The sequence below is a fragment of the Diadema antillarum genome, unplaced genomic scaffold (genome assembly GCF_040938485.1).
Source record: "Diadema antillarum isolate AM-2024a unplaced genomic scaffold, OU_Dant_1.0 seq00002314_RagTag, whole genome shotgun sequence".
NCBI lineage: Eukaryota > Metazoa > Echinodermata > Echinoidea > Diadematoida > Diadematidae > Diadema > Diadema antillarum.
This window is the reverse complement of record NW_027272936.1, coordinates 29,032-48,021: the sequence shown is the minus strand read 5'-3', so window position 1 is coordinate 48,021 and position 18,990 is coordinate 29,032. Positions and strand designations below refer to the sequence as shown.

General features: G+C 38.6%; 1 protein-coding gene across 1 annotated transcript in view; it reads left to right on the top strand.

The window, feature by feature from the left end:
* Positions 1 to 18,742, top strand: part of LOC139714555 (protein dispatched homolog 1-like) — a 47,901-nt gene extending 29,159 nt beyond the window's left edge. The window contains exons 3-6 of the mRNA XM_071626248.1: positions 12,467 to 12,656; positions 13,911 to 14,034; positions 15,027 to 15,246; positions 16,128 to 18,742. Coding sequence (XP_071482349.1) covers positions 12,467 to 12,656; positions 13,911 to 14,034; positions 15,027 to 15,246; positions 16,128 to 18,742 — 3,149 coding nt within the window. The remainder of the gene's footprint in view (positions 1 to 12,466; positions 12,657 to 13,910; positions 14,035 to 15,026; positions 15,247 to 16,127) is intronic.
* Positions 18,743 to 18,990: the final 248 nt, after the last annotated feature.

Sequence of the window (18,990 nt, the reverse complement as noted above, 5' to 3'; positions counted from 1 at the left end):
TGATCGACATTGGTCCGGCTTTCTACACGACAATTTTTGACATGTCAAAAAATATCGTGTACTAACCTACACTAACCTACATGCTTTGATACAGAGTACACATAATTTGCACGAACAATGTGCCACTAATACAACTTACTAATAGAAATTTTGTTCATTACTACAGACTTGTCTTCTGCTGGTCTGTAAAAGCCATAATGCGTTTATTTGTTATCTGTCAATCGAAATAAATGACTTTTGCTTAAACCAGCTCTGTGCCATGGTTATGTCATTCTATTTCATTTCATTTATTTCCCATATCAAAATGATACAAAAAATCATGATAAAGTAATAGCAAGGATTTATACAAGTAGCTGAAAAGGCATCTATATAGTACAATGAAGTAAATGCGAACAATAACAAAGGTGCATTTGAAATAAACGTCAAATAGCCAAATAACATACTATGCATGTTACACATCCTGCATATTATACATATCCACACGTATACATGCAAATATTTGGATCTTCCTATAGAATCTAGGAGAATTGAAGCATGACATGATTGTCATTTTGATTCACTATATACCATGCACCTCTCTACCTCTCTTGAAACGCATACACACACCGTCTATCACCATGGAAACGCTTCGCTGTCTCTAGCGATCCTTCCCTTAGTCATCTCATACGAAGAGAGGGAAACATAGCCTGAATAAGTGCTGGATTCGAATAAAGAAAAATCATTCAAGTATACTAACCTTACCCAACCAGAAGAGCCAGCGTTTAAGTACTGTAATACATCATGTATTCCATATTGTTGCGTGTTTGAATGGACATGGTGTTGTTCGAGGAAGTGAGATGGTTTAGAGCCTTTAAAAATGATGATAAAAATAGACTCTATGTTGCCTCTCCTGTTTTTCGTTCTGTTAATACCGCCTCATCTACACGCATCAAAGCTGCAGCTCTTAAACCCTTTTTAGATACGGGTGTTGCATGTATACAACCCCTCTTCCTTTGCAATGAAATGACTCTATATGCCTGCTAGCTAGGCGAGTGTATAGAACAAGCCTCACCAGCAATACATTTCAAGTGATTATAAAGTGAAAAGAGGATTACAGCCAGCCACGAAGAAGAATATATACCCTCTATATCTAGCCGAGTGGTAAACTCATATAACAATCTCTTTATGATGTTATGAGCACTAAGGCATGGAAGCATTTAATCTCCACGTATTTATATCTAAACGCATGGGCATACATTATGATTATTATACACTTCAATACAATTTCAGCAAGCATAGCTTTTGTGGGTAAGACAGATTAATAGTAATAATGCAGATTAATAACAATGAGACAGCTATTTTCTGCATTTCTGCATTTTCTGCTTATTTTTAAAATAGAGGATAATGTTGATAACATTTATAAATGACGACTGAAGAAGCAGTCGTTGTATATAGTATAGTAGTAGTAGTCATGATAATGATAACGATGATGATGATAATAATAATAATAATAATAAAGATAAGAAAATAACGATGATTATAACTTTGCTTCTAATACTGATAATCATACAACAATGATAACAGTTATGATCATACCTATATATCGGGATGATTGTTATATTTATGATAATTGTTGTTATTACCAAAATTTGAGACAAATTTACAGAATAATAGAATAAATGCTTATTTCTCATCTAAATGATACTTCGGGTAACTTGATACGTGAAATCCTGATACCATAAGTCGACATCTCGAGGCAAGCTGTAAAATGGCTATAGGAAAAACCATGCACAAACGAGCAATGCACCATTCCCCTGCAAACATTGTACAATAAATTCTAGACGAAAATCAGATTCAGCGCCTTTTGTTAGGAATTCCTAAGTCATAGGCCATTCAGATCTGGTTACTGATGCCCATGAATATGAAAAAACACTCTATATCCAATAATCGGATACCCTATTTCTTTGCATTGTAGCTTTAATCAAGTGAGACAGATCTTTACAAGAACATAGTATAGAGAAAAAAGAGCAAGTATTGGGTTGTGCCAAAAAATGTCATAAGATTAATGTTTTGGTGATGATAATTTATAGCAAGTATAATTTTCACCTTAGGAAAACAATACAAAACTTTCATTTTTCTATTGTTTCATACTTTGTTTCATATTGTAAGATTCTCTATCGACCCCTGATCAGGAGTATGAGAGTCTCAGCAAGAACATAATTATTTACAATAAATGAATACAAATGTTTCAATTGTGAATTCATTAATTTTCTTTTTAAAACCACTACAAACTAGTATATCGTTGTATTTAGCACAAATACATTGTAAAACGCACTAGTTGTTTAACCACCCTGCCATGCACTTCTTGTAGTTACATTCATTCAGGTAACTGCATTACATATAGATAGATAGATATAGCTTTCATTAATAAATGATCTAGAGATTTTTGTAGATCAATATTACTATTCTAATGAATTTAATAAGGTTTTTTTTTGTTTTCTTTTCTTACTTTCACTTTCATAATCCGATTTGATGACATCTTTTAATTATTTCAGCCTATCTACTGTTGCAAATTTGAGCATGGCACGAAATTTCACTTGAAAGAATTGAATGGATAAGTTTGCTATACCGTCATTTTAAAAATTCTGCGATACAAAGTTTTCAGGGTTACAGGTGGAGAGAAGACAGCTGTGTGCAAACAAAAAGAAATAAAAGTCTTCTCTAGAAAGCCCTTTTACTGTTATTGAAGCTCAGTCTGAAGGTGGCATGTGTGTGTGTTTTTTTTTGTGTGGTTTTTGTTTTCTTTTTTTTTTTGGGGGGGGGGGGAGTTCCTTACGAGTTCTGTAAGCAATTGAATCAAAATGACAATTACACATGAGTGCGACTTTCCGCTGACCTTTTAAATGGTAGGCCCTATATACTGGTTGAGGTGAGGATTCAGATCTTAAGTTTGTGCGAGATACTTAGAAACCACTTTATAGAAATTTTAAAAAGCATACAATCTTAAGAGGAATTCAAAGTTTATTTGATCAAAAAAAAAAATCATCATTAAAAAAACGTTGGAAACCGGAAACTCCATCTCAACCGAAACTGCACCTTCCCTTGAACGAGTAACATGAGAGTAAATCAGTTCAATGTAATCCTGAATGACAAATGTATAAGATACATTAGAAAGGTAGAGAGATGGAGAGAGGGATGTGTATATGAGTATATACATAATATATACAGGGCTCCACACTAACTTTTTTATTTGGTGGCCCGATGGAGCCACCAAAATCATCAATTTCAAATTTTTGGTGGCCCGAGAGAAAAATTTGGTGGCCCCCCAAAAACAATAAAAAACATTAAAATTCCTGCTTTTTTTTTGATGAGTCAAATATTCAAGTTTTATCATAGTAAGAATTGGAAGCTGGACATATCTACTCATAAATAAACCTCAACAAACTCGCAACACTCACTCTCAGGCACTCATTCAGTCCTTTTCATCCATCCTTTAAACAAATTTAACTGCTGAATTTTAAGACTAAGTATTCATTGACAGGCACATGGGTTGCAACATCTTAACATAAATAAATGACACTTTTAAAAAAAAGAATTGGTGGCCCGAGGCGGGCCACCAAATTTGCCCTTTTTTAAAATTTGGTGGCCCGACTTTCATTTTTGGTGGCCCCGGGCCACCGGGCCACCGTTAGTGTCGAGCCCTCATATATATATCAAACAAAGTGACATATGAAAATCCATAGATGATGCGTTATTGAAACCCTATCGCACTTTTATCCCCTCCCGTCATATAGCTCCATCACACAAGCAATCAATCAACGATAATGAAAGTTTCCCTATTCTGTGTTATTTGCATAATTATGGTGATGGATCTCAGTCATGGATCTCTACTCAAGTGCAAAGAACACACACCCCGAAGCTCCTCCACATTGACAAGTTAGTGGGTGATACATGAGGACCTGCATTTCACTATATTGCTTGAGATCAGAAACACGCACACATTATACATAAACAGCTCTAAGCACAAACACAGTAAAAGAAAACTTTTAGATTATTACTGTCTGAACTATTTTTCGAGTTGCCAACGGATTTAATACTATAAGTTGTGAGAAAAAGTGAGAAATTCGCATTGGCCTCGTAGCATCCATTCCGCTGCATAGGTAGAATGCACTGAGTCCAGAATTCATCAAAACAATGCTATTGTGAAGTGTTGCCGACGTACGTGTTAACGCGCCATTATAGTGGCGCCGCGCCATTCGTACGTATGAGTTCTACGGCATAACCTACTGCGAAGCCTTCTGACCAATTCAACTACTTGGGCGCCAAACGGCGTCGAGTGTACTCACGTGGACAGTGGAGGACCGCTGCTTGGCAACGCGGAGCTTCATCAGCGAGTTGAGCAAACTCTTGTTTCAACTGTGCCGTCGGAAATCATTGTAGCGTATGTGAGCATGTTGGATAAGAGGAAAACTCAGTGTCGCTTGACTCACATTTCCATTCAGTGCCAAAGACAGCTTGCGGGGAGGAATTACCACAGACATACATCTCTCGGTGTTCCTGCCTGCTAATTAGTTTTAACCTGTAGTTCGGATACGACGTCCAAAAGGTAGGCCAAAATATTTTCTTTTACGATGATATCTGCAGACCTGTTTACCCTCAGCTAATTTGTATAATTTCTGTTGTCAATGCTATGATATATCACTTTTGTAATTTATCCACACTCCACAGAATAATTATTTGATAAAAAAAAGTACCGCGAAATTCAGTTTCATTATTTGAGATTTATCATTATCGTAAATTTATCATTGTTTTATGCGAAGGAATCTCAGAAGTATCATGAAATTTTAAGGGTACAATATTGTTACTCAATGGATGAACAAAAGAAATCAATGAAACACAAATCTGTAAACAATAATCATGTCGTATACAGACGCACATAGAATAAGGTAACGGTTATTGCCAGCCTTTATTACACATTATGTTTACATGAATTTACACACACACATACAAACACACACACACAAACAAACAAACACACACACCTCATATACATATATACTAGTATGTATATATATATATATATATATATATATATATGAAGTATATATACATGTATGTATATGTATATATATATATATATATATATATTTCATTTAAATCTATTTCCGTATTTCCGACTGAAAAAAAAATACATCAGAAATCATTAGAATGATGCATGATGTCTAGATTGGATGCAAAATAAAAATGTTACTAACATAACAACAAAGCCATCAATCTATGAATTTGAATCAAAGTAAAAATCACAAAGAACTGTTCTAGAACCTATTCAAACGCGAGCTAGTTTTTAAAGTGTAGGTCCCAATAGAAACCAATAAAAACAAGATAAAGAACACGGATACAAATTAGGACGAAACAAAAAAGGGGGAGGATAGCATCAGGGAATATTGCAAATTCATCTCAAATGCAATCATAGAAGAACGAATAAAACCATACATTATACAATACACATATTCTTTTCTTCTTCTTTTTTTTGGAATTGTTATTCTATCTTGTCCAAACTTTTTCTTATCCGATATCTTTCTTTTACTTCTACGGATTTTTCCATTCCAATCAATTTAATTTAATTCAATTTAATTTGGTTCATATTTTTTTTTTCATTTTCTTCTTTCGACTGAACATAACACGATATACGAAAATTAAAATTATAATCTTAAGTCCACAATGGCAATAGTGACTGTAGGATGAAAATGAGAGGTATTCATCAAATTGACAGCATGTAATCATTTATAATAGTTTCAAACCAAATTTGTTACATTCTTCATGCTCTGAGGGGACAAAAAAAGAGAGATCCACTTTGATAAAAGGCTTACAACCATATATTTTTATTCAGGTGCCGTCATTTCTCTAATGTTTCTACAACCAGAACCGTAAATTCGATATCGACTAATATTATATACCATTATGACTATAGTTTGTAAATATGTGTGTATTTTTTTCTGTTCACAAATGACAAACTGCAATTTGTGTTCATATGATTTGCAAAATAACCCTTTATGGAGAAATAAGAAAATGAACTGAATTGCAATGAATTATGAAATGAATGGATTTGCAGATTGAAAATTCATACCAGTTTCAGATGAATATTGATATTTAAGGTGATATGTGCAATTCCTTCTTCAACTCACCTGACATTGTTCATCACGATGGCTCATGATGGCCGTCTAAAACCTCCATTCCTTCTTTTCCCTTACATGTTGCCTTAGTGATACATCTGTATGATCATTTTGATATTATAAAAAAAATTGTACCATCATAACTCAATGACAATGATCACCATGAAATGAAATTCTCATGTTGATTTTTTATTTCTCTTTTGTCTGTATTACACGTTATATTTCAATTACTGGTAAGATTGAAGGACAACATCAGAAATACATGCAAACTAAAACAAAAACAGATGGCAATGAGACAAATCTGATCCACTGAAGGTGAATTTAATTCCGTGATAAGAACACATCCATTTTAGACACTGCTGAAGGACACTCGAGAATACACCGACCGTGCTCGCCAAGGGAAGCGTCTGCCTTAGTTTCCGTTCATTTTCTCCTTCAGAGACGAGCTGAAAAAAAAAACAACAACTGTATCTTAATGAAATGAGAGAACGCGACACCATGTCTTTCTATCGGATGATATTGTTACAGCAAATATCAACCAGTAGTCAAAATTTGCACTTCATATTGTGTGCTATTCAAACAATGTCTGTACCTGGTGTGTTGATGTGGATGTGTGTGTGTAAGGGAGAAAAAGGAAGAGAGGACGAGTAGTGTATGCCTATACAGATATGGCGGTTTTTTACATCTTGAGACGTAAAACACAATCATTGTATTCTTGAATTCCCATGCGATGCATGGTGTGGCTTTCGAGCGGCAGTAATATTCCATTTGATATGTCATTGAATTTCGTGTTTTTTTTTCCAACACACATTGCGTGACCCATAGCAACGTACAGGCAATTACTTGATAGGAAAAAGGCCACGCTCTGAATTCATATCATGGTCTCTGGATCGGAGTTATAATGATAGTACTTATTTCCCCTACTTTATTTTCCCTAGGGGGAAATAGAGCGCTATTACTTTTTAGCCAAATGTGAATGTGCAAAATAATCATCCAAGCGTGTATGTTCTGACACTGGCAGCAGTGCAGAGACTGAATACACTCAAAAGTATTTTCTAGCATCTCATGCTCTGTGAAATGTCTGTTCACGAGAATTTTTTTTGTTGTTGTTTGTTCGTCTGCTTGTTTGCTTGCTTTTTCAGCTTTGTTTTGAGCAGTCTCCCTAGATGCTCGTTAGCTCCTCGGGTAATAGACCTATACAATGGGGTACTGTCTGGTATCAGGCATATAAGTCATAATGGAAAGCTTTGACATGTAGAACAGAAGAATCCCGATGAACAACAAAATCACCTGCACGCAGCCCTTACCATCCACCAAACGCGTTTTAACGGATTCTAATTGAACATCTGGGAATACTCTATGTTGTATCCCTTCATGGAGCTTAGTGGTGTTACTCCTTTGTATTAGGAGTGGAACGAAACCAGATTCGTTCTATTAGATAAAAAGATAATGACTGCATTGACAGAATGTAAATAGACATAATAGACGTTAAAAAGGACCGAACAAATCAGTCATACAAGGACCATCGAAACCGGAAGTAGAATGACAGATTGATAAAGTATGACCCGTCTGATCAAAAATAGAGCATGCAATCAAAGAACGAGGAATTGCATGATTGCATGTACTAATGTCACTATACACATTGGAGAAAGTCAATTTAATCTCCTGATAACATCAAATCTCTCGCACATATTTGTATTTCTCCATCATGCAATATAATTATATTAGCAGACCTCGACGGCTTCGATGAATTCATGACAGGTGTGTTTAATCAAATGAATAGCCCTGGTATGTATTCACAAACTTTAATACAAATCTGAGATCTGTTCTCATATCGCAAAGATGCAAATGTCAATTGCTCTCATTCTTACAAAATGAAGATATTCTTTGATATATACATCAAATCTATGTTTATAAAGTTTACCAATATTCTTCCCTTCGACCCCCTTTTTACAATATAGATGCTCTTTTTATTAGTCTTTTTTTTTTCTTCAAAACTATGCATGAAGGTTTCACCTACAATTTCTTCTACAATGTTGACTGGAGCCGACTAATGCATTTTCTCCCATTAAAACTATGTGGATATTGTAAGTAAAAAGGACCTCCACATAACACACATGGTTGCTATTAACTCTGCTGCAGGCTTTACACAACTGAATTGCGACCCCTTCCCCATCCCCGGCAGAGCAGAGATGCTTATCTGGTTATTATGGAGCTCTGTTTTTCTACTGAATTGCCCGTTCCTCCATACGAAGCATTGATAATTCTCCAGAATAATGAACGATGTCTCTGCAAAATAATGTTGTTGTCATGGCAATGTTATTTCTAAAGGTCGGGGAAAGAAGTAGCGATCTAGAACTTTAATGGCTTCCCTATATGCAGCGTGTGCTGAAACAGGATGTGATACCCGTCATCGGATAGATGTACCCAATAAACATTCCACTTATTATACTCCTCATTGACATCACAGTGCTTTAGTATGTTTCCAAAAAAAAAAAAAAATGACAGCCACTAAGCAATTATTATATGCCATATGTATTACGCTGCGGATTTTGTTTTTACCCGTGGGGGAGGGGGCAGATATATTTGTACTGTATGTATATATGTATATTCGTGCGTGCAGAGGTGGAACATATTATATATATCATGTCTGTTTCAGAAACGGGTTTGATTAAGATCTTTTGTCACACCATGGGCACTGATGAAGAGTGTGACCTTGCCTTTCAGTATTTGAGAGCTATGTTCCGTTTTTAAGATCTTCAAGATCTAGGATTTATTTATGTTTTTTACGGCGTTCTTCTTCTACTGATTCTTATATATATATATATATATATATATATATATATATATATGTATATAATATGTATATGTATATATATATATATATCATATATACATATGTACATATATATATAAGAAACAGTAGAAGAACGCCGTAAAAAATAAATCCTAGATCTTGAAGATCTTAAAAAACGGAGCATTGCTCTCAAATACTGAATATACATATATATATATATATATATATATATATGTATATATATATATATATATGTATATATATATATATATATGTATATATATATATATATATATATATATATATATATATATATATATATATACAGTTCTATTATGTTTGACTGCATGATTACTCTATGATCAGATCCATAACACTCCCCTCGCAGCACTTGATTAGTGACTGTTACGCATCGATTTGCGTGCCATTGCCAAAATGGATGACGGGTAAACGTTGAGTGCGTTTTTAATATTTACCCGTTGCCATACCATCGGTCAACAAAAGGCAGTTCACTGGAATGTTGTCTAAAAGCTCAGCAAGACGAATGGTGTACCCGCCAAGCCTGAAGGTTCCAGCATATAAGGGCCTGTGTTTGAAGCTCCTTGGTTTGATGCAGTGCTCCATGATCTCTGACAAAATCGATCTCTTAAGGAGAAGGGAAGAGTTGTCTTTGCAGTTACAAGTCCATCCGTGATCGAAGACCAGTTTATCGGTACACCCTGTTGACCAGGTTGTTGACTATAGGGATGATGTCTTGACTGCAGTTCGTTTTTCCGCAGGTTCGTTATATCGAAGGTTCGTTAATCTAAAGATTAAAAAGAATGGTTCATGATTCTGAAAGTTCTTGTATCCGAAAACGGAAAAAATTGTAATTCCGAAGATTCGTTAGTAAGCATCTTCTTGTCGTTTTCAGATCAACGAGCCTTATTTCATTTTTCGGATGAACGAGCCTTCGGAATAGCAAGCCTTGTTCATTTTCAGATTATAAATCGAACCTTCGGAGTAACAAACATCTTTTGCTATGATGGCATTGGCCTGTGCGTCCGTCAATGACCGTTCTTCAGCTGAAAGATCAAGGAGTTTCCAACACAAGCTCCTTGGAAAGATCCAAGATCAAGAAGTACGCGAAAGGTCCGCCTATTGGCCGATCCATGATATTTTTTTTACAAATACAATGTACAAGCTGAACTATACCCTGCAGTTACCCATGAAAAACGTATGATCAACAAAGTCTTCTTTCCTGACAGAAGACTGAAAAGATAAAAGTACGCAATGTGAAACTAGGAAGAAGCCCTGTGGTTTAAGTTTGTTTTCCGCACAGTTTATATCATTCGCGACGAACAGCGAGGCAATGAGTGCAAGATAGCACAAGAGAGATCTTCTCCAATCGTAAAAATGAGCTAAAGCCTTGAGTAAATTTGCGCGGTGTGAAATAATAAACCCCTTAGCCAAGATTCCCGACAAAGGCTGATGTGAAAGTATTAAAATAGGACTACTTTGGACGCTGCCTGGACAGAAATGTCTTATATCAGATCTGTTTATGAGTCCCTGTATGTGTGTGTGTGTGTGTGTGTGTGTGTGTGTGTGTGTGTGTGTGTGTGTGCGTGTGCGTGTGCGTGTGTGTGTGTGTTTTAGTTGTTTTAGTTTAAACTGACTTATGATGCGGGCGAGCTTTCCCGGTCGTCAGCGATTCCTACTTTTATAGCTCAAAGATGTACCTTTTTTGAGCAAAAGTAAGACAACCTGAGCACGTTGTGTTTTGTATTTTAACACCTTTCTCACTATTCATAGACAAAATACACTCTCCGTGTTTGACGTGATTATAAAGTGAAGTTCCCTGTATCGGAAATCCCGTGAAAATGCCCATGAACATGATAAAAGAAACAGTCAATTGAAAAGTCCCACTTTCCGATTAGCGAAAAGCTGCGACAACGCGAACAGGTTGGCCATCTTTCCGAAACCAATGAGCGATACTGATTACCGGTACTTTTTCATCGTCGAATTTTCACATCAGCAATTGATGACAAGTGAGAATGGTTGACTTTAAAATTTCATTGGTACCAATAAAAAAACGACAACAGAAATGGGGAATACTAAAGAAAACAAAACAGTAGGTTACTGACACCACTATTATAAGGGGATAGCAGACCAATTCTCTTACATACAGTTGTATAAAATTATACATACACTGTATAAACCTGGTCATTTTACTATCATACTCCAACCAAAAAGAAACAACAATGAAGTGACTTTATTAAGGAACTAAGAAAAAAAGTCTTTGAAAATAGGGACAGAAACTCAGAGTACGGTAATTGAAAATAAAAAGTGATTTTACCCCATCGAAACTAAAAAGAAAACGTGCAAGTGCCAACATTCTATAAATGAATGATACATTCCAATGTTGTTGTATTTTGTTTCAGTGTATCTTTTTTTTTTCTTCAGTTCGGCATTAAACATCAATTTTCATCATACAATATACCCGAAAACCCCACGACGAAAAAAAAAATAATTCCGTTAGTTAAGATATGAGATTTTATCAAAAATGATGGCAGGACACAGTAATAAACATGTATGGAAAAAATATTTGGTGATTTAGATGCTGAATACAAGGAAATATTACGTCATCATAATAATTGTAATTTGATATCGTGACACCGTGGTTTCGATTTCACCTACCTACGATTTAAATCATTGAAAAATAAACAGTGCGAGCTGGTGTACAGTGAGGTAGCAATCGGATCCGTTTACATTTTTTTAATGAATGAATGGATAGACAGAATGTATACTCAAATGGGTCGGGTGTGTGAGCGAAAGGCAGTCGTATCGCAATGCGTACTTACAGTCTGTACGTGCGGGCTGTCTGGGCTGTAAGAAAAATCGATAATGCTGTCACTGTTGGGATAATTGTCTTCTATTGTTAGGCACTGTGTATACAACTCGTCTACTTAGCTACGTGGGTACCACACGACCAGTGTGGCACGGGATCGAGATGTATTTACGGAAATAGGTTTGTAGCAGAACTCGAGATGCCGGTTGTCTAAGCCATTGGCGTTCTGCTCTAAGTCTTCAATGCTACCGTGTCGCCTTATGGAGAGGCTAGCATTTTGCGGAGTGTAGGCCTAGCTAGTCGATCGTCAGTCGCTTTCAATAAAATGCTACGTCTTTGGGCGTTGATTCTTCGCTTCGTCTCCCAGCCGTTCTCACATTGTCCTGATTACATCATTCGCCATGGCTTGGAGTCACGTTGATTTGTCTTCAAGAACAGAAATTATATAATCAACGTCCTGCAGGGGAAAACCTCAGTAAGGGGAAATCAGGTTGGGCGTATACGTCTCTTCAGTATGGTATTGTGGGTTTCCCCGCACGTGTCATTCACCAGCCGAAATTCACTTATGTGTCTAGACCTACAAAGGTTCATGAACACAAGGTGACTTGTCTCTTTTTTGTTGTTTTTCAACCATACCTCAGTTTGAGCCATGAACGCACTTTGATACAGGTGATTCACTTCATTTCTCAGGGTCTTTGACGGCAGAAGTAAATCGTTTTGACACCACATCGAACCAAGCGATGAAAATTAAACCAGCCAGCTCCAATCCCGAGATAGGGGACCAAGGCACCGATGACGAGCACACTGCCGACCAGGGCCGGGGGCAAGCTGTGGCTGATGGTGATAATGAGAGGGAACGAGGTTTTGGCTGCGGTAGGGGGTAAGTTCAATATTGTTGTTTCCCCCATCGGTCTCTGTTTCTTTGCATTGATGCCTACATTAGATTTGCAGACGATACGTTATATATCACGGACTTTTATCTGATTATTAGTTCCCATCTTGTCGCAATATGTTAGTGCAATTCTCGGCGTATTGTGCTGACAACGTGGACCACTGTCCTAATTAGAACGCAGTTAGCATGAATGACGTCCAATAGCTAACAAAGTTGTGTGATTTTGACAGTACATCCATATAATTGACTATGATATACAGACTTCTATTCGGCATGTTGTATACTGAAACTCGAGTTAAGTCTGCTTGTGATAGGAAAAACGTCTAAGCTATCAAAAATGTGAGTATAATCTTGTACCTGCTCGAATATGATATGACATATCGATTAACAGAATATGTAAATCTTGATACCATAACGTCAACTATTGCGGAAGATGTTCATCGTCGTGAAAGAATGAAGCTAATCTTTTGTCTCAGGAAGAGAGGTAAACACGAAAAATGATTACGACGTTTCTTCCGCGAAGTCTGTCAAGTCAGCTATTGTTTTGATATTTTCGACGCTCACTTTTCAGTCAACTAAAACATTGGCATTGACTATGTCACATGTCCTGATGTAATGTGAAATTGCCTCTTTATTTATCAAATATCGGTCGCAGTGATAGAGATTCCACAATTATGTCTCTTCTGTCGTAATTCCGGAATGCTTGTTTATACATTTCTGGATGTCGTTGATGTTGCAACTTTACCAAGCGAGGTCTTTTTATACACATTTATAGATAAGAGTCAATGCTCCCTTTTCCCACCCTCACCTTCGGAATCTCGGTGCTATAGCCCTCCCGATTCATGTGTTTTCATGCGTTTTTCGGATGTTACTTTTCCCGCTTACTTCATGTTTAGAGCCAAACTTCTAGTACAGGGTTGCCCCCCCCCCCCTTTTTTTTCACCCAGGTTTGTGGTTCTGCGGCGCCCTGGCATGTGATACATGTACACTGTAATGTATGTTCTTGTTGTGAAGCCTTTAAGTTGCTAAATTACCGTTCATATGATTATCTTTATGAATAAATTCTGTTTGTGTCATACTTACCTTTCCATTTCAGATTTCAGCCTTAATTCAATAGCTAACTTTTTATTGTCAGTCATTTCTTTTCAGTTTCGCCCTCCCCCTTCCTCCCTAGTGTTTCTTAATCATTAATCTCTATAACAATAACTGAATCCCTTTTATCATAATTATTGCACCATGCAGATACTCTCGGTTTGTGGCAAACTATCCATCCGCTGTGCTGGTCGCAGTGCTGGTCTGTGTCCTCGGTCTTGGGGCCGTGGCAGTCTTCACAGGACCCTTGCCATCCTTCGAACACCCAACTAAAGTACGTTTAGCAATTGTTACTATCATCTTTGATCAATATACAAGTTGATGGAAATCGTGTTATCAAATGCGGTGGTGTACAATGTTAGGCTTGTAGTGCCAATACAGAGGCCGTAAAGGGCATTTCGTGTGTTTTCTTTACAAATCTGCAAGAACTTTTGGTGTGTAACTTTGTTGCCATTTCTCTGCTTTCAGCTGTCTAGTTTTACGATTATCTACTCACTGCTTGTGATGTGAAGTTATTTTTTCGCTTCTGCACTTCTGACTCGAGCCTTAACGGAACTATTGATTAAGGCTCTAACCTTCTATCTTATAATGATTCCAATTGAGTATTAGACTCTCTAAATCGCCGACCATCCCCTCCCCCGACTTTGCACACAGTACAGTTCATTTGCAGTTTAATCATAAGACGAATGAAATTGGGTATGGACGAATAGAAAGACTAAAGTGGCAGAACCAATACGTGAGTTTGCTTCTGGTGTGGAATTTAGCCGTCTGATATGGCAGTGTCTGCACATGTCAGAACTTTGAAAGATTAGGAGGAACAGTTTCTTCAATAAAAGAATCACTGACATGTCAAACTGGAGACCTGAATCTTAACACAATAATCTCAGATCGCAGTAGCTGTTGAAGTTGCACATGGTCCATGAATTTCGTCATTTATCGATGTCTTTACTCTTTTATGAATTTACATTTGTCAAATTTGTTTTTGTTTATCTCTATTGTAAGATTGATATCAAGACGTGAAAAAAAGCCCGACGGTGCATCAGGCAACATTAATTGTCAATTCTGCAACTTCGTCGATTTGTGTTGCTCTGCAATAATACACAAAGACTTTCGACATGGTAACGGTCGAAACATAGTGACGCTTTTCCACTCAACTGAGTTCATAGCAAAATTCGTTGCTTATCACAGCCTAAACGGCGCATTCTATAGCTTGTATAACTTCCATGTAATGATCCATATTTTTCGTGTTGTGTGCCTGGTCTGCAGGGGTTCAAAGCGCGAGGCACAACCCTGAGCGCTCGCCTTCTGACATATGCGAGACATTCGGACTCGGAAGACTCTGCAACTGTGTTGTACAACCCTTATCCGTCCACTTTCAACTCCAGTCTGTCTGCAGATGGAACCTTCATCGTCGAAGACTCGGACTCAAGTGACAGCAATCTCACGACGTCGGTACTTCGCTTCACTCCTTCTTGCCAAAATGTTTGTAAGTTGTCCATCTCTCTTGCTCTCTGTCCTTTTCACTTTCGCTCTTTCTCTCTCTCCATTATTTCTATACCGAACCGATACTTTTCTCAAGACTGTAGTTGTTTATAACTATCTAACTGTATTATTTTAGCAGTAGATGACTGGTTGCGTCACTTATGATTCATGTGAGTTCGAATTCTCATCAACGAGTGACTTCTTGAGCACGCATAAACAGGAAACAGGAAAATAAATATAGTTAACTCTTTGATCAAAGTACTTGAAGAGTCGTTTTTGCCGCCTTCTTCACCGTAATAAAAAAACCGAGCAACCGGCTTTATGGTAAAGACATGAAAAGAGGGCACTGATACCTGTTTATTGCCACTTGGTCTAATATCAGATGGTCTACTTCCCAGTTCGTCTAACACCACAACGGCTATAAACTCATTGGTCTAATATAACTTCTGTCTAATGCCCGTTTGGTCTCATCCTCACTTGGTCGAATGACCAGTTTGGCTAATTTCGTTTCGTCTATAAATGACCAGATGGTCTAATTGCAATTTTGTCTCCTTGATTTTTTTTTTCCATATCGTCAGATCAACTGTAGGTATTAGACGAAATGGGTATAGCCCACCTGGAAGTAGACCAACTGGTAATGAAGTGGCACATAGACTAAGTGGTCAATTGACGAACTGGTTGCAGACGAAATATGATTAGACCACGTGGGTTGAGACTAAATATCTATTAGACGAAATGGGACTAAACCAAGTGATAGATCACCCTGAAACCGAGGCATCTGAGATTATGTCAGAGCCCAATATTTAACGTGTATTACCAATGCTGCACCACAACGCCTATTCAATTATTCTCTGAGAACTTTATATTTTTTTTCTCATTTTGTAGTGAGCAACCCATTGCGGATGGTGTACCAATCTGACGGTGGAGCGGACATGTTCTCTGCAACCGTCATGAGAGCTGTGTGCCAACACGACCGGGAAAATTATCGCGAGACCGACGGATTCATCAGCTATTGTTACACGGACAATAGTACCCGCTGTCCAACTTGGTCTCTCGGGCATGTGACGGCCCTCGTCGCCGGTAAAGACTCTTGTGCGGGGATTGTTGAAGCCGACGTAGAAGTTCTGAAAACTGTGCTTCTTGAATGCGTAGACTATTATCGAGCTTCAGGTGCTTGTTTTGATGGCACTGATGATATCACCTGCATCGGCGTACCAGACAACTGCACGTACTACAGCACTTTGATTCATACAGTTTTCCATTATCTCACGCCCGATGATTTTGCAGCAATGGTGTCGGAAGGAAATTTTGCTCTAGAGTACACCCTGGTAGCTCCTCCCCTCCCCGAGTGGTATTGGTCCGATTTTTACAATGATCATATAAGCTCGTCCTCCCTCCAAGGGGATTCTCTGCGAATAATACATGTAGGCATCGGAGGAAATTTCAAGCTCAATCTTTTCGCATCTTATCTATTGTCGGACTCGTTGTACATAGGGGTTGGGTGTGCTTTCGTTTTGCTCGTCATATGGATGTACGTTGGGTCTTTATTCATCACCCTCATGACTGTGTTAGGTATGATTATGGCAATGGTCGTTGCTTATTTTCTTTATCACACCATATTTAGAGTTCCCTTCTTTGGATTCATCAACGTAGTCACGGTTGTACTTGTCATCGGCATTGGTGCTGACGACTGTTTCGTATACGTCGACATCTGGAAGTTAGTCAAGGCAGAAATTGGGGGAGGTCGAGTTAACCATGCTATGATTCTCCAACAGACGCTCAAGCACGCTTCGATCACCATGTTTGTGACGAGTTTCACGACGTCGTCGGCCCTGTTCGCCGGGATCGTCAGCTCAATCACCGCCATTCGCACCTTTTCGGTGTTTGCGGGCAGTTCCATCATCGTCAACTTCGTCCTCACGATGACGTGGATCCCAGCGGCCGTGATGATCCATGAAAAGTACTTCTTATGCAACGGCAACGACGAGGAGGGCTCATCCTGTAAGTGTTGTGGATGTTGGTTTACTGTTGGGCGGTTTTACAACCGTATAGCCAGAGCTGGCAGCACCTTCTTCGAGGTCTATCTGCCAATCGCTATCAATAAATTGAGGATACTGTGGATAATCCTTCTGACTGGGCTTGGAATAGGCGGATTTGTCGTGGTCTTCATCACACCCCGATTGCGCTTGCCGTCCCAGTCCGATTTTCAAGTTTTCCGAAGTAGTCACATACTCGAGCGATACGACCAAGTCTACAAGAAGAACTTTGCCTTTGAAAGCGACTCTGCCAGGAACTTGCCCGCCTTCGTTGTGTGGGGTATCAAGGCATTGGATAATGGCGATCACTGGGACCCAGACTCAGAGGGAACGACCGTCATGGACGAAACGTTCGACGTCACATCAGAAGAGGCTCAACAATGGCTGTATGAGTTTTGTGCAAATTTCCGGAATGCGAGTTTCCACGACAGCGACGCAGACCCGTTGCGCGAGGAAGGATGTTTTATCGATTCTTTCCGAGATTTCATGGAGGGGCCATGTATAAATCCATTAGATGGGGGAAGTCTCTCTCCATGCTGTAGTCAAACACATTTTCCTTATACTCCTGATTTATTCGTCCAGTGTGCAAAAGTTTACTCCACGATACGCTGTGTTCTTGACCCCCACATCTGCACTTATGGGAGTCCCGGTCTATTCTTCAGTGACGATGACACTATCGTTGCACTGACTATCAGTTTGCAAACAAATATAAAGTTATCTCAGGATTACCAAGAAATGAGTAACTTCTGGCAGGAGCTAAACCAATTTGTAGACTCACAAGTGGATGATGCGCCAGCGGGAATGGAGAATGGCTGGTTCGTGAGCTCCCACGGTTGGCAGCTGTTTTTCTACGATCTACAGAATGGCCTGGCCACCGGTGCACCGCTCTCGGTCGGCGTATCTCTGGCAGTAGCGGCTGTCGTCCTGCTGATAGCCATCAGGAATGTTCTCGTGACCCTGTATGCCATACTAACAATTGCATTTGCAGTTTTCGTCGTCATTGCATCTGTCGTCCTCTTAGGTTGGGAGCTGAACATCTTCGAGTCGACCATCTTGTCACTAGCTGTCGGACTCTCGGTGGATTTCACGATCCACTATGGCGTCTCCTACGGCCAGGCTCCTGACGAAGATCGTGAGGGGCGGTCTATGTTCGCCTTGCGAACACTTAGCGCCGCTCTAACCATGGCGGCCCTAACCACCTTTTTTGCTGGAGCCTTCATGCTGCCCGCAACGGTACTCAGTTACGTGCAATTGGGTACGTTCCTCGTTCTCGTCATGACCATAAGCTGGTTCTACGGAACGTTTCTTTTCGTTTCGATGTGCCGTACCATCGGACCCCAGAAAAGCTTTGCGCAAATCTCTTTATCGTGCTTCGTCAGGAAAACGACGTCTGAAAACACAATTGAAATGACAAGGGAGGACCACGCGCATGAGCAGCATGTGGACACTTCTGACGAAAGATAATATATTTCCAATACGTGCAGTAATGGCATAAATATACATAATAAAGCGTATATATATAATATATACGTATGTATATTCATATATATATATATATATATATATATATTTACATGTATACATACATATGTATACAACGTCAATGTAATTGTCACTTAAAAGTTTATCCATGCTGGGCCAAAACGCCTGTCACTAGAGGATGAAACCACTTAGGTCTAAAAGCCATTGTCAATTGGCACGTAGAGAGAAAG